Genomic DNA, 16,796 nt, shown 5'->3' with positions numbered 1-16,796 from the left:
CCTGCACTCCTGTCTCCCATGGTGGCCACCCAAATGCCCAAGAGAATGTGAAATTCCAGAACCACAGACATGTTAATCTCTGTTAATCTTGTTGGTCTATTCCTGATTTTGTGAACTAGAACCCACTTTGTGGGATACATCATGTATCTGACAAACTGGAGCAAAACCTTACTCATTTAAGGTATTGCTAGACTCCTGGTTCCCCCCCACCCCCCAAAGCATCATAACACAGTGATAGCAGTCCCTTGTATTTAGTATTGAGGAAATACTGCCTCTGAATGTATACGTTCCATTCCTGTTTATCACAAAGTAAAAGTCATCAGTATAGACAATAGTGATGATCTTGTCCAGTCCTTTTTAAAAACCTTATCCATGCCTGCTGGTAGTAGATTTTATAAGTTAATCACTTGGTTTGAATATGTTACATATCCCCTGCTTTATTGTGTTGGCCAAAGTCCTGGTCTTTGAACAAAAGAGAGACATTCCTTAACACAATTTCAGATTATATTCCCATCCCAATTTAGAATCTTTCAGATGCCAGATTTAAATACAGCAGGCTGTTTTAAGATTACAAAGTTCTTCGGTGCCTCAAGCCTCCATTTAGGCAAATGCTGAACACACAGATGACAGGGAAATGCTTGGCACATGGTAACCTTTCAGGAGGCTTTGACTCTTATGACCAAACTTTTTGTGCACTGCTTTTAACATCCTCAAATACCATCTGGCACTTACCTAGTTTGGAAAATTGTCACCTCTTTTTTTGTAGTTGCCATGAGTTAAGATTCTGGGTACAAAAGGGTGAATCAAATCCACAGTTTCTGCTACTCTTTAACTATTGAGTGTGACGAAGTAGTTAAATCTGAATCCCTTTGAACATCATGCTGTCTCCTTGCCCTGGGAGATGACGGGAAAATCTTCTCTTTTTTGTCAATGAAATCTTGTGTTACTGTTGTGACCCTTGTGGAGGGTTTTAATGAGCCCCTCAAAACCATCCTCATGTTGATGGCACCAGTTGGTGCTTTGGTCCTATGCCAGTGGAGGGGTGGCAGTCAGGGGGTGTGCTAGGCAAGTAGAAGTGCCTTTCTGATGCTAGCTTCTTTCTCTCTTTTCTTGCTCTCCCATGTTTGAAGATGATGATGGAGGGTCTGCACCACTGTGAGTACCAAAACCTTTTCTCTCGCAGATCTTTCAAGCATTTTGTGGGAGGGGAAGCAACAAGAATGATCATTAAATGCCTTCATAGAGAGCCCTGAGAGACCTTCCAAGAAGGTGTGCACCATTCCTGACCATGTCAGTGTTACGTTGGATGTTGGCTACCTTTTTTAAAAAATATTCTGCATTATTGGCACAGGTAAAGAATGGGAGCAGCAGGCAAGAGAGATATCAAGAGGCTTATCTAGTGTGGCTGGTAGTGTCAGGATGTACTTGGATGCTGGCAACACATCCAACTGGCAGGCCAATCTAAACCCGATCTTGGGAGTGAAGGACCAGCATGCTCTTCACACAGACTCCGCTCAGTACTGTCTGATAGTGCATCAGCAGAGAAAAACCGTCCAGTAGATTGTGCCTCAAATACAAGGAGGGAGAGTCCAACTGGATTTTCTGCCATGTACCCAAATACCCTGGTGGTTGCTATGGGTTGAGTTAGTTAGACACAGGCTCATTAAGGGATAAACATGGAACTCTTTGACCTGTTCTTTTTCCCTTCCAGGAAAAGCAATGCAAATCATAAGGATAAGAACGTGCGCCAGAGGAATGCAAATTAATCTGCCGTCAAGGTTTGGAATGCAGTTTTTGTTATTGCGGGGAGTGGAAGGGTTTTATCACCTCCTCCTGAGACACAGGAAGGGCTGAATTAAATTAACCCCCACCCCGTCCCCAACTCGCCGTGGCTCAGAAAATGGGTCCAGCAGATATGAGCAAGCTGGCCAGTGCTTAGCACACAGCAGATTGTGAATATCATGCCACCCCAAGCTTATTAGTGGTGGGGTAAATTGGAAGTCTGACAGATTATTTGGGTTAATGACTGGTGAAATGAGGGAGGAAGATGAGCTTGACTGTTTTCCACAGGTGTGTGAACGAGGCCATGTTTCCATTTTACGAATGAGGAAGTGGTCTAGAAGCGTGCTACCCAGCTCTGTGAGCTTGGTATTAAGGCCTGTTGTTCCATTGTGCTACCATTATCTTGCGGGGAGGGGTGGATGGAAGTGGGATGACATGCAGGTTAGGAGTGAAGAATGCCTGGAGTTAAACAATTCCATCTTGAATGTGATGGAGCTAACTCAGAATTGTGGGGTGTCCTCTATTTTAGCGTGAGTGTGCTTTTGAGGTGCTGAATACCAGAGACTTAAGCTGATATTTCTGATCTGGAGGGGTGATCTAAGCCATGCTTCCATCTTCATAGTCAGCGTTACAGACATCGCTTAAGAGTTACATCCCACTTTTTTCCAAACTGAAATCCAAGGAGGTTTTCCCAGAAACACTATGTACAGATTACCGAAAGGCAAGCCTACAATTGATGCCTTCCAAAATCTCCCTCTCTTAGCTGTTAAGAGGAGGACCTGAGATCTGCTAAGATGCAGGAGGACTGATAATGCTTACAACTGTTGAACTTTGATTATGAGACAAGATGGGGCTGTGGCTCAGTGGTAGGGTATCTGCTTGGCATGCAGAATGTCCCATATTCAGTCCCCAACACCTGCAGCTTAAAAGGGTCAGGTGATACATAATGTGAAAGACCTCTCCCTGTGCCCATGCAGAGCCACTGCTAGTCTGAGTGGATAATACTTATCTCAATGAACCTGTCGACTGATTCAGTATAAAGCATCTACAGGGCCTACACTTTTCATGTTGTGTTCAACACTGAAATAGAAGACAAAGCCATGCTTTAGCTTACCAAGCTTGTCTCTGTACGAGTGGGGAAACAGCATTAGCTCTAGCTCCTAAAACAGCTTGTAACCGTGATTAATGCAAACATGGTTAAGCATTAATGTCTGCTTGGTACATGAATAATTATATGTGTATTGTCTTCTTCCCCCTCCCCCCCTCTCTCTCTGCCAGGTGACACACCAGTTAAAACAGATCGCTTGGATGTCTCCTCTGTCATGCTCTGTAGCACTAAGGATATTCTAGTGCGTCCTCGCAAAATCAGTTAACTTCACTTTTTAAGAGAGAGTTTGTAGAGTAAAATTCCTTTTTTTAAAGAAAAAACAGTAGGGGGCATTTTTCTACCTGTAAGTTTTGAAACGATCTTTGTTCAATTTTGTAGACTTCACTGTTTAGCCTTGGGAGGGATGTGAATCTAGGCAGAAGTATATACGGCGGAAGAATGTAAATGGGTCAGGGGCTGAGTCAGTCCTCTTACCCTTGAGTGGGTGTCTCCACACGGGAAGCTAATTATAAACCCTTGTTTGCTGTGTGGGTAGGGAACTTTTTAAAATAAATCTGAGGTCAGCAGTGGTCCTATAGAGGACAGATTGACAGGCTGAGAGGCAGCATTGGATTTAATCTCAGCCTAGCTGCTCTTGGGTCTGGAAACCTCAGAAATTTCCCAGGAAATCCATGAGTGCAACTGCTTTGTGTCTGCTGACATTTTCCCCTCTCTACCAAAAACTTGCTGTGTCTGGCCTAACATGGGTACAAGTAAGCTGTGGGCTGGCCAGATTAGCTGTACTGGCAGTGACATCTTTGTATCTTCGCTAGAGTGGCTTCCTGGACAGTGTTCAAGTCCATTTGGCCGCTTCAGCCTTTGTGGCTTGCTCCCATTTCTTCCTCTCTTTGTAGATACCCCATCAGACTTCTACAAACAAGGATCAAGTGCCATAATTGCCCAAAAATGGGATTTCACAAGTGTAGAGATCTCTTTTTTGGCCACAGCCTTTTTATCCCCCCCCCCCTCTAAAATTCATGCACCTAAACATATTTTGGGCTGTGCAGCATTGAGCAATATGTTGTGATGAGGGTTTAGCTACCACAGCATCTAGTGGGAGGGACATCCTCACTGAACACATGGATTTCTGTGCGAACTGGCGAAAGAAGTGCTGAAGAGTCTGTTTGACCACCTTTGTCTGGTACTGTTGAAATCTCACCTGTTCCAACAAGATGACTTTCTCTGAAAGCAGCAGACTTGCTCTTTTTTGGGGGTGTTCACTTCCTTGTTCTCATTGCTGCATTCCTCTGCCCCAGGCTCTACTTCTGCCACTAGGATCAAACTTCAAGGGCTTGGAGATGGCAGACATTGGAGGGGGGCAGGGCAGTATATACCCCAGCAGGCTTTTGTTTCACAGTGAAAAGGTTTTAGGAAGATGCCTTGACTGCAAGAAGAGACAGGAGGTGAGGAGGGTTGCCTACAGTGTCTGGGGCAGCATGATTGAAGGTTTGGAAAGGGGGTGGGTGGGAGAGAACCTACATAATCAGGCATAAATGGGAGAAGAGCGTACAAGGAGGGGAGCTTTTAGCACTAGAATCTTGGCTGCAATGCAGAGTAGAAATCTAGGTCAGAGACTTGAAGCCAAGCAGCAGTCGTGAGGAGACAGGTATGAGCCAGTAGAAAAAGGAAAGCCTCCTGCCTGAAGCCTGCTAGAAAGTTCACCCAGATAAGAGGGAAAATCTACATGAGGTACAGAACTGGACTGGAGCCACTCCCTGTGTCTGGAAGATAATTAAGCAAGGGTAGAGGCGGCCTTGGCCATCCAGAAGTTTCTTTTTCAGCTTTATAAGGGGGATGTGCGCTTCGGGTTTCCGATTCAGTTAAAATACCCAAATCGGACCCGATCCGTAAGATTTGGCATGCTGGCCCTGATTCGGATATCCCAAATCAAAGCTTTCCGAAGCATTCGTAATGCTTCGGGGCTGAGTTTAAAGGGCCCTGCTGCTGCTTGCAAGCAACGGCGGGCCCCTTTAAACATCAAAAAAAAACCCAGCCCGGGCCAGCCCCACCCCCCACACTTACCTTGCAGTTGGTGGCAGCAGTGGCTCCAGACCTCCCCATCCCCTGCGGGGCTGCGGAATGGTGGTGGAGGCGGAGCCAGCTCCAGGCCATTGCAGGCGACTTGCTGCCACAGCCCGCAGCACTACAGCAGCAGCCTGCCGCCCAGCTGATCACCCTGACAGCCAGGTAAGTGGGTGGGGGTGGAGGGGTTGCCCCGGGGGGGGGGAGTTGCTCCCTCTCACTTAGGTATGCTCCGAATATCTACAGAGCATACCAAAGCGAGTAAAAATACCATGATTCCAAAGCGGCTTGCCGCTTCAGAATTACGGTATTTCCGAATTTTCCCCCGCTTCGCATAAACCAGAAGCAGGAAACCGGAATCTTTTTGGGCTGCACACCCCTACTTTATAACTGCAGAAAAAGGTGAGGAACAGGACAGTTTCCAATGTCAGTTCTGTTAAACAGCAATAAAGTAACTAAGTGCATTTTAAAAATGACAATATACTGTAAATGTTTCCCTCTGGCAGGGATCCTGAAAGGTCAGACTTTGTAGCCTTCAGAATTTTTCTTTGATCCAGGCTTTGATCCAAGACTTTGAGTAGGGCCTTCTAAGATGTTTCCAATTGCAGCAAACAAAAGGCAGGCTGCATATAGTATGGAGTTTAGAATAGAACTCTATTGGGTAAATGGATAAAAGCAGAGTGGAACATTGGGAGAGTGATAAGAGGTACAGACACATGAATATTTACGATACAGATGCATGCAGGGGCCCCCAGTCTTTCTGCACCTGTGGACACCTTCAGAATTTTGACACAGGATGGTAGTTGCAATCACAAAATGGAAAGTGGAAACTAATCACACCTCTGGAGGAAGTTCAGGTTTAGGCAAATACAAAGAGAGAATAAAACCAAGACTGTGGTGGCAGCTGCCACCAAAGCAGTATTATTTTAATCTGCACAGCCAATCAGAAGCTGTGCTAGGCACGAGCCCCTGTTGCCCCACCCACTTTCTGAAAACACTTGATGGGTGCCAGCTAAGGCATAAATAGGCACCACGTTGGGGACTCCTGGACTAAATTGGTTGCTGTGGTTTGCTCAGAGGAAGAAAGAGCAGCTGAAATTCTCCCATTGAGCGCATTTGCATTGCTTAAGGTTTAGTGTCAGAGAACATAATCTATTCCCATCCCTCTACAAGGGTCATGTTCGGAGAAAAATCAATGTATACCTTTCTGGTGCTGAGTTTTAATACAGGATCGCTTTCCTTAGAGGGAAGTTTCCTAGAACAAGTTGTAGCACTGCTAATTCTAGAGTACTGTTCATATGGTGGAGCTTCTGTTCCTCTTTAAAGAAGAAGTTTGGCTTTTGCAATCCACTTAATTTTAAATCATTCCGATTAAGTGACACTGCATGATGCATGGTTTGCGCAACTCTGGTTGCTCTAAACAAGGATGAAAGCCAAGGAGCTCTGAAGCCCCTGGCTAAAAACCTTCCTGAGCACCCCTCCTCACCCCCAGCCTTAAGTCTCAGGCACCATCTTTGCAGTCATAATGCCTAGAAACTTGCTCTTTTTTTAAAAAGGAGGACTTCGTTGGAACCCAACTTTCTGCTTCCCTTCTTGTTTCTAAATACATAGAACAATATATTGTTCTCGGTAAAGGGCATTATACCTTGATGGCTCCATGTAAATGCTAAGAAGAGAAAAGTTTCCCTGTTAGCTAGCATCAGGTCGTACTCCAATACCTTTGTTTGAATACCACTCCTGCTGTGCCTTGAGGTGCATAGAAACAAAGTAAAGCCTTGTTTCTCCCTTGTCCTGTTCTATGGTTAATGTTCTTTGATGGTGTGTCCTCTCATTTTCAGAAGCACAAGTATAAAGTGCCCTTGTTTTCCTGTTTTAATGATGTTAACTCTACTTACAAGGAGGGAAGGGGGTAGAGAGGAGAAACCAGGTCACCTGGGATGAAGGGACGGCCCATGGCAGGCAAATTCTCCGCCTGAGAAAGGTTTCAGACACCTTTCAAAGTCTGAAGAGGCAAAGTCGGCCTCTTCCACCACCAAACTGGTAGTGATGTGGCTGATGTGTGTTTTCTCAGAAAATATTTCCCAGCCCAGCTGAAGTCTTAAGCAGCCAAGAAAAATCTTCCCACCAATAGCAGCCTCTGTGGAAAAGCAGGAAACAGGAGGAGTGGGCTTGATGGTGGAGACTAAGGAAACACGTTCTCAGTTAGGCTTCTGGCATAATAGCGGAGATGGAAAGTGTTGACATGATCAGACTGCTGCTTTCTTCCACTCAGGTGTTTGGGCAATTTGAAATCAGTTGAATAGCCACCAGAGGGCTCGTCTCTACTGCATATCCATACTTTTAGAGCTTGCAGCGTATTTTAAACCAAGTCCTATGGCTTCCCTTCAACCTTTCCCTTGGTGTGGAAGGCCTGGGGTTTTTTCCCCTTCCTTTGCTATCCTGGTTATTCAAGCAATTCTTTGACTTCCAATGACAGGATAGTACCGCTGCAAGATTTGAGGATGGTTGAAAGACATGGCAATGGGAAAGAAACTTGTGTACAAGAATGAAGCATAGGAACACATGATCTTTTTCTTTATCCCACCATTCTCCACACAGTGCCCATGCTATATACCCACTGACGTTACAACTGTGAATGAAGTTAGGCTGCGCCATCCTGCTCTAGCATCTTTAGCCCCCTCCCCCGTGCAGTACATCTCCTCCCACTGTAAAAAAATATTACTCCAGGGAAACCCCCTTTGTCAAGGCGCTGCACTAGGATCAGGCTTCGATACTGAGATGGCCAGGTCCCCCGTCTCCCTGTCAGCTGTCAAGCAATCCTGGCGCAGCAGTTTCTCCAGAGAATAGAATCGTTGCTTATTTTTGTGATAAGGTTCCACAAAGTTCCAAGAGACCTTCTCCCCCTTCTCAAGGGCCAAGTGGTGGATACAGCTAAACTGATACATTTTAATCCCTCTTGCTGCTGCCCCACCACCACCACCACCACGTTTCTTGCTCTGAGCATCAGTGGGCTGATGGAGTGTTGCTATATTGGAAAGCGCTGCCAGACCCGTTGAGCGGAGCTGCTGTGAATCAGAGACGGCTCTTCGAGGGCGCCTGCTTTGGATGGCAGTGCTCGGGGAGCTGGCAAAGAGACCCATCGGCAGAAATGTGCCTCTTCCTCTTAAGCCTGTGACTCAAGAATGCAGGGCTCTTCTGCACCTACAGGAGCAGCTGTTGCGTCATCCCTCAGAGGAGCACGCTCGAGCTGGAGAGGGCTCTGTCCTGCCAGGTGGCTTTGCTGAATCATCCCCATCAAGGGCACTTGTGCTATCAAGACCTTTCTTTCTTGCAGTGTGCCTGACCTGGACACTGGCAAGGAATGCCCTGTGCACAAAGCTCTCCCTCCCTCCCCCCCCCCACACACAACCCGCCTTACAGAAGAGCTGAAGCTCTGGTAGGGCAGGGGCAGCATAATAACATAAAAATTAGCCCCAATCTACCAATCACACCTTTAAAAAACCTTCCTTGCCTAATTACAGCACACGCACCTGCTCTGCAAATACACCATTCCCTCTCTCTACAGTGAATAATTCTATATTGTCAATTTAAAAATATTGACTGCACTTGTCATTTACCAAAACAATGTTTGTCTCCCCAGTTTTCATCTAATGGTTCCCTTACTAATAGCAAACCCCAGTTGCTCAAACAAGGGCAGGGGTTACTCTGCTTGTCAACTGCTGACGCACAACTTAGAAAATCCCTCAAGAATTTAAGTTTCTGTCAGTCTCCTCTATGTTTCCCATCAATGCATGCACACACGCATATCCCCTAGTTAAGTCTGATTAGGGCTGAATGTTGTGATTAAAAGTTTTTTTGGGGGGGGAGGGTTAGGCCTAGTATTTCTAGGAGAAAAGCTTGCAGAAATGCGAAGTCCTACTGCTGCCTGAGATCTTTTTAAGGTATCCTAGGACTATTAGAAAGGAACACAGAAAATTTGCTTATCAGAGCAGCTACTACTGGACAAGACAGCCCAAATGCAATCTGTAATTTACACAAACCCTAAGAAAAGTACTGTTGATACTTGCAAAACCCTGAGTGAGTGCAGGGCTATCACTGAAAAGAAGATAATAGAAATTAAATCACTAAGGCCCTGCAATAGCAGGGAGCAGATGCCCTCCCATACCTCTATTATAATCCACCTGCTAGTAAAGGGTGGGGAAATTAATTAGCTTTTGCTTAGTAGAGATAAAATACTCCAGGCAGAGCAACTAAGAAGTGGAGAGGCAGAGGGGAGCAAAGCAAGCACTAAAGCGAGCTGGTATTAATTAGCCAAGAAAGCACATAATCTTTCACTAATTAGCTGACAAGTCAAATTGAAACACACCCTTCTCCATTAAATACACTTGTTCAAAAATCTCCTTTGCTCCAAGAGGAAATTAATCTCAAGTCAAATGATGGTTGATTCAGGCAGCCAACTGCTGTTGCAATCTAGGGTGGGTGAGCCTGTTTGGGACTGTAGGCAGACCACAATTGTGAAGAAGCCTGCAGGATCAGGTTCTTGATCCATCTAGTCCGACCTCCTGCTTCCCACATGGGACAGGCAAATACCCCTAGAAAAGCCTAAAAAGCCAAAGCCCTGCGATATTGCACCCCACTACGTCGGCACCTGGCATTCCCATTTAGGTACAGCTGTTGGCTGCCAGTGAACACATTGCCTGATGATACCACACAGCATTGAAGATGCAAGACTCAGCTTCCTGAAACTCATGGTTGCCATTGCTTTTCTTTTAAAAAGGGCTCAAGGGCTAAAAATGTTGCCGGCAATGTTTGCTGAAGTCAAAGAAGGTGAAACCAAATCAGATTTTCACTGGTCAGGGCAGAGGACAAATCCCCTGCATAACTCCAGCCTGGGGCTACCCTAAAAGGTGATACAATGCAAGAGAAAGAAGAAATAGATCTACTACTCACAGAGTTGGGTAAGGTGTGGATTTGTTTGGCATAAAATGCTACTTTGCAACACAGACCTGCTCTGCCCCACTCATGGTCTCTCACACAGACACAAACACAGTCACAACCTGCTAATTTGAAAGAGAACACCAGAAAGTTGGGGAGCAGCAAGTTGGCTTAGATGTGCCATGTTTATTACACAGGATGGGTCCAGATGAAACAGAACAGAAAGCCAGTTTCATTTAGCAGAGTCCTGCTGTCACCAGTGTTCAAACATTTGGTTGGTTTAGCCATAATCAGTTGTACATTCAACATTTTTTTTAAAGGCGTAAGGTTGGTGGGAGGGACTATTGCAAGGGATTGCTTCAAAAAACACAGCTTCTCCCCCCACACACACACACCTTATCTCGCATCCCAAGATTCCACATTGTCCATCTACAGAAGTCAATTAGCTGTCAATCATTACATCACCCTTTGGATGTATAAACACATTTGTGTCAACATTTTTATGGTACAAATAGTTCCATGGAAGTATTTCAAGTTTTCCTCACAGACCAGAAAAGATGCACATGTTTAAAGGTGGGGGGTGGTGTTGACAGGATGACAAGCAAGGTTCCAAGGACTGAACTTGGAGAATTTCAAGATTAAACTTGCAAGAAATCTGTGTTGTAAGAGCATGCGTTTGTGGCTTCTTTTCATCTCAGGAAAACCACAAGCATAAATTCTAAAACTTCTGGCTTTAGAATAAACTGCCTCTTGACTTTGCACTCTGCTTTCAGACCTCTGGGAGTCAATGTTCAGAGGCTGGAAGAACAGGCCACCCTGATGCAAAGCAGCTGCAGCAGAGGCGGGGAGGGAGCCACAGCATGGAAGCAGGAAGTGAGGGGACAGCCCCCTCCCCACAGCTTTCTCCTAGAAACACCCCTCACCAATTGCTTTCCCCCCCAGGGTCTGGGAGTGCTCCAGGCTCATGTACAAAGACAATAGCAGGGGTATTCTACAGGTAAACAAATGTGTCCAAAAAGGTCTAGGGCCTTCAGGTGCAAGCACCTGCCTCGAAGCTCGGATATTCTTAGGCTAGTGGGGGAAAGCACTCCGCAAGGTCTTAACAGCAATGTTTTATTCTGACACAAAATGGGACTGGAAGGGACCAAATAAACAGAACAGGCTCGGTAATGGGTGCTCCAAGTAGGCCCATGCCCGTGTTTTCCTTTGTTATTCTTTTGAGGGCCTGTTGGGGATGCTGAAGCGTAACGGCCTACAAAGTGCATCAAATAAATGGCACTCCAGCAACTGTTTTCCAGAACAGAATAGAAGAAAAGATCCAGACTGCTCTTTCATGCTAATAATGGGGAAACTTAAAATCCTCATTTATTTCTCTCTCTCTCTTTCTCTCTCTCTCTCTCTCTCTCTCTCTCTTGGCAATTTAATTAATATAGTCAAGAATTTGTGCACACACATATGCCTGCCTGCCCTTCACTTGCTTGCAACCTGATTTCCAAAGTCACACACAAGAGGACCAGTTAATTCAGATTATCAAGCGTTCTCGGAACCACCACATTCTAAGCTCTTACTCGCCTGGCAACAGATCACAGAAAAGGTTGGTGCAAAAAACCAGGGAGAGACAACTGCCAAACATGGGCACATGGTCCTTCCTTCCTCCCTCTCCAGTAACAATTGGCTTGTTGCACCCCTTATAAAAAAACAGTCTACTATATGAACCCAGTTGTTCAAAAGCCAGTTGGCAGTACAAATGTCACCTTGCTTTTAATTTTTATTCTGTGAAAAGCAGATTCTCAGGGGCGGGGAGAGCTAAGGGTGTTCATCCACATTCTCATATTCCTCCTTGCAAGGGGAGGAGGTCACATCTCCTTCATAGGACACACAGTGCAATCCTAAACAGAGTTACTCCAGTCTAAGCCCACTGAAATCAATGCACTGCACTGCACTGTTTGTCATTGAACACCATCCGTGGAACACAGCCTTCTGAAGAGCAAGGTCCAAAGTCTTATTGAGGCATGGAAAAGCCTGGATAAATATAGATTATTTTGTTAAAAGCTCCAGCACAACACCCAGCCACTGTCCCAATTCAATGGGACTTCCATGACTTCCAAGCCACTTCTGTTACTAAAATCAAAAAGAGTCCAGTTGCACCTTTAAGACTAACCAATTTTATTGTAGCATAAGCTTTCGAGAATCACAGTTCTCTTCGTCATGCATCTGACGAAGAGAACTGTGATTCTCGAAAGCTTATGCTACAATAAAATTGGTTAGTCTTAAAGGTGCTACTGGACTCTTTTTGATTTTGCTACTACAGACTAACACTGCTAACTCCTCTGGATCTATGACTTCTGTTACTGTCTGTCAAAAGAAACTTGCAGTAGTCTGAGATTCTGCACAAGACCCCTCTCTCTGTACACCCTCTGGAATTAAATAGCTCTAAAAATTACAACATTCCTAATCCTCCCCAGACTAACCATAAATTGAAAAGGGGAGCCACTGTCCACCTGTATTCTCTGCTTCCACAGCCAGGTCACACAACCCCAGAATTCATTACCCAGTACAGAAACTTTCCCATTTAAATCAATTTTCTACCCCTCACAGCTTCTATTTTTCCCCAGTGAAACTTTTCTCCTAGCTGGTACAGACGGGGAAGTTTTAAGTAGTCTTTGCAGGATACAGATTATAGGGCAACCATCTTTCCCAAATGCATGGCAGGTTCTTATCTCAGGCCCAAAACATGCGCCCAAGACACAGTCCTGGAAGCAGAACTTACAATTAATATACAAAAAGCAGAAATGAAATTATGACAGCCATGAAGGGAAAGGGTGGTTGCCCTTTGCCCTCTCAACATAACTATAAATCTGAGTGCGCAGATTCACTCGTCCCGTGGCCCAGCAGTAGGTACACGTCTGGAGCCAGCTTCCCTCTGCTCTTCCTGAGTCATGCAACAGTTATGCTCCAGCAGTGCAATATCTGACTGCATGTGCAAACACACACACACAATTCCAAAGACACGGGCCAAACAGCAAGATGTATTCAAGCATAAACACACACATATATGTGCCCACACACACACACAGGCCCAGAGAGCAAGGCACAGGATCAAAGGTGGAACACATGGACCCAAACTATGGATTCTGGCAATCCTTTCCCGCTGACATAATTCATGGGGCAGGGGAGTGGCCCAAGCAGCACATCACACCGAAAGATGAACATTCCAACATGATAACCAGTCCCATTTCCTTTCACATCTTAAAACTTGCACTTCTCAAATGGCCTGCTTGCATGCCACAAGTGTAAGTGCCTTGGGTCTCAGATTTCTGTGAGCAAGGAAGGCTTATTTTCAATCAGTGAAGACTCCTGGAAACCCAGGCGAGTTCCTCAGGAATGCTTCTCGCCTCCTGCCCTCTCCGTCCTCCTCTTCTGCAGAGGAAGAGATCATCCCATCAGTATGAGTCACTTTCAGAAGAGGCAGCTGACTGTCGCTGACACCACCTTCCATGTCCAGAGGTCTTTTAATTTTTCTTAAGTCTTCAACAAACAAATGAGCATACCTGAATGGACGTACACACCAAAGCATGTGTCCAAAGCATGGAGGGAAGCAGATCCAGGTCACATAGTCGGGGAAAACTGAACTCTCCCCATAGCAAGAAACATCCTTTAGAAAGCCAAAGGAATGATCTGTGGAACAGTCATGAAAAAATGAGGAAGCACAGAAACCAGGACGGGGGTTCATCTGGGGAAAGGATGGATGTCCCCCGGTCTGAATCAAACACAGGTGTAGTAGACCCAGTCCACCACACTTTGTGGCTCCCAAATTCTCTGAAGCAACCACTTCTTTGCCCGTGCCAGGAACAGGAATTGAAACCCAATGAATCTCTGGGCAACACAACTGACATCTGCACTTTCAGATTTCAGAGCCGCTTGCCTGAAAGATCTTTACTCATGGTCAATTTGTATCAGCACGACCCAGCCAAATTTCTAGGACTACCACCACAAAAAGAAAGTTCCTTTCTGGATCCCAGATGCAAAGCACAAACAAAACACCTGCTGTGCTCAATATTTAGGACTCAAAAGGTAGACTGTTCCTGAAAATGGAGGCTCTAGCATGCATGGTATCTCACTTCAAGCATGTGGAGGAAATGGAGGAAGAGCCTTGATTTCATTTAATAAGGCTGATGTCAATCATTCACTACACACCCAAATTGGGGGTTGGTTTCTTCCAACAGTTCTTCTTGCAAAAGCTTCATGAAGCCACGGGAGTCATTAAACCTTCCAGCTCCTAATTTACTCTCTCTAAGTGGGGTGGGATCAATGTTTAATTTGTCAGCTTTCAAAATTCCATAAGGAAGTTCCCACTTCTTCGAAACAGTTCCATCAGTTGCCGTTCCTCTATGAAGAAGGCATGTGGTTAGATCAAGGCTGCCTCCAGGTTCTTACGGGCCTTTGAGCAAGTCCCCCTCCCCCATCACGCCTCCCTTCTCCACGTGCCCCACAATTAGGCATTTGCTGGAGGGAGGAGAGGTGGACTCTCCCATACGCTTTCTAGAACCAACTGCACTGTGAAAGCATCAGGGCTGTGTTCCTCCTGCCAGGAAAGAGAAGATCATGCCCAAAGCAGGCTCTTGTTTCCCGAATGGGCAAAGTGACTGGGAGAGGCAGCAGAGAACGCCCTTGAGGCACCCCACTGCCTCTTTTGACTCCAAGCCCCAGAGATGGCAGCCCAGTGGCGGATCGTCCAGAGACATGGACTGTTGAGCAGGTGCCCAGGCAAGCCAACCTCTGATACTAAAATCAGAATTTCAGGCCCTTCCGCAGGATTTGAGTACAGCAGCACCTTAGGGACCGACAAGACTTTCAGGGTGTATGCTTTCGAGAGTTAGAGCCCCCTCTCAAAAGCTTACACGCTGAAAATCTTGTCAGTCCCTAAGGTACAACTGGACTCAAAACCTGATGTTCTACTGCAGACCAACAGAGTTATCCTCTGGCCCTTGAATTTTGATTACAAATCAATGCGTCAACATGATGGTCTTCCTTGGTCCAAAGGTTCTTGGGCCCACACCGCCTCCTTCCAAAGGCCTGTGAGGTAGGTTCAATGTTATTGCCTCCCCCCATTTGCCAAATGAAGAAACTGAGGCACAAAGTGACATTACTCCTGTGCCTACCCAGCATCAGGGTAGAGGAAGAGAAGGGGTAAAGTCCCCTCCTTCTTAACCTCACTCATCAAATTATGCAGAATTTTTAAATTTTATGTTATTTATATAGAATGAGGAGAATCAGGGGAAATAAGGAGGGCTGGGCCTCCCAAGAGTTATTTTTTAATTTTTATTGCATTTTTTTAAAAAAAACTGTAAGTTTTGCAAAGAGAAATGGGGGAAACTAAAGAGTGAGGAAAATACCCATCAAAGTCCTCAAGTAGCCAGGCTAAACAAATTTCCCAAATCTGCCAAAAATAAACACAAACTGAAATTATTTCTTTTTAAAGTCAGTGTTCTGGACAAACTCATTCAGATGCCCCTAAGTCCACTTGGACAGCTACCCGCCCCCATGGGGGAAATCCCCCCATTTGCTGAACTCAAACATGAAACACTCATTTTTCAAGCACAGGCAAGGGAGCCTGAATGAGGTGCTGCAGTATTTGTCCATGTACTGCTGGGGGGCTGGGGGGACCCGCCTCCGGTTGAGGCGAAAGGCAGAAATGAGATCGCTCTGAAATTGGTGCCTAGAGGGGATGCAACACACACAATGAGGCAGGGGTAGGGGAGCAACACAAGAATGTAACAGGCTTGCCAAACCAGACAACAGTCCACCTAGCCCTGCCTCCTTTTTCCAACAGTGGAAAGGCAGATGCTTCAACGTTGCCCAACGCGGTGCAGTTTGTCCCCAGCATCTGGTAATCTGAGCTACACAACCTCTGGGCATGGAAATCCCACTTATTAATCGCAGCTAACAAACCATGCATTTGAAGTGGTCTCCAGTGTTGGGATATGTATGCCTCAGACAAGTTAATTGTTGATAGATAAACAGATACTCCCCTCACCAAAACCAGGATTTTTAAAAGCCATCTCTGCATCTTGTGGCAGAGAGTTCCATTAGTCAATTACAGGTTGTGCAAAAGAAGGCACTGGAAGAGAAAAGAAAGGGCGATATTCTACGGAGGTAATATATACATTTAGCTCTGTGCAAATGGAAAAAAATAGACCCATCCTCTTTCCCCCACCCACATCCCAGGGCTGCGAATTCTAGGATAAATACTCTTCTCTCATACACACACACTCACATTCATATCCCTCCAGGAGCACACAAAGGCAAAAACTTTCACAAGCTAATAAAGGGGCACCTAGCTCTGAGAAGTCTGGGTGCTGCCCGCCCTCCCCGTGGCCTTGTTCTGACCCACACCATATTATTCTTTGCGTGTGTGTATGTGCGTGCGCACACATGTATATATCTTACACATATTGGATAAATGGCGCAATAATCTAGATATGGCTTTCTGTGATACGGTCACTGCAGGGCAAGGGGGGATGGAGAATGGGAGCCAAACTTTGGTCAGAAACTGCAAGATACAAGCGCCCCCTCCAGGCAAAAGGAAACCCCCCCTCCTGCTCTGAATTTTCTGGCTTCTTTAAGAGGCAGGTATCCATGTACTGTACACCCCCCCAAAGCAGAATTGAAGAGCTCTGCAGTGAGCCCCCTGATTTTGCAGCAGACAACAGCAGGTAACCTTAAGGGACCCCAAATGCCCCCCTTCCAGCCACCAGTTTTGCAGAGCAAGGAAATGGTCAGCATGAGTAAAAAGAGCCACAATGGATTTTTGTGGTATGCCCCACGCCAGCTTGCACTGCTGTGTTAATAGGGCTACCAGGATCTGCCCTTTTTTCCCTGCAATACTCTCTGCTGCTTAGGTCAAAGG

General features: G+C 45.8%; 1 protein-coding gene across 1 annotated transcript in view; it reads left to right on the top strand.

Annotated features, from left to right (window-relative positions):
• The window catches only part of BSG (basigin (Ok blood group)), a 60,160-nt gene extending 56,043 nt beyond the window's left edge, over nt 1-4,117 (top strand). Inside the window, exons 6-8 of the mRNA XM_054981594.1 lie at nt 1,131-1,155; nt 1,712-1,778; nt 3,061-4,117. Of these exons, the coding sequence (XP_054837569.1) occupies nt 1,131-1,155; nt 1,712-1,766 (80 nt within the window). The 3' untranslated portion in view covers nt 1,767-1,778; nt 3,061-4,117. The remainder of the gene's footprint in view (nt 1-1,130; nt 1,156-1,711; nt 1,779-3,060) is intronic.
• Nucleotides 4,118-16,796: the final 12,679 nt, after the last annotated feature.

The sequence above is a fragment of the Eublepharis macularius genome, chromosome 5, assembly GCF_028583425.1.
Source record: "Eublepharis macularius isolate TG4126 chromosome 5, MPM_Emac_v1.0, whole genome shotgun sequence".
NCBI lineage: Eukaryota > Metazoa > Chordata > Lepidosauria > Squamata > Eublepharidae > Eublepharis > Eublepharis macularius.
This window is presented reverse-complemented; position numbering and strand designations above follow the sequence as displayed.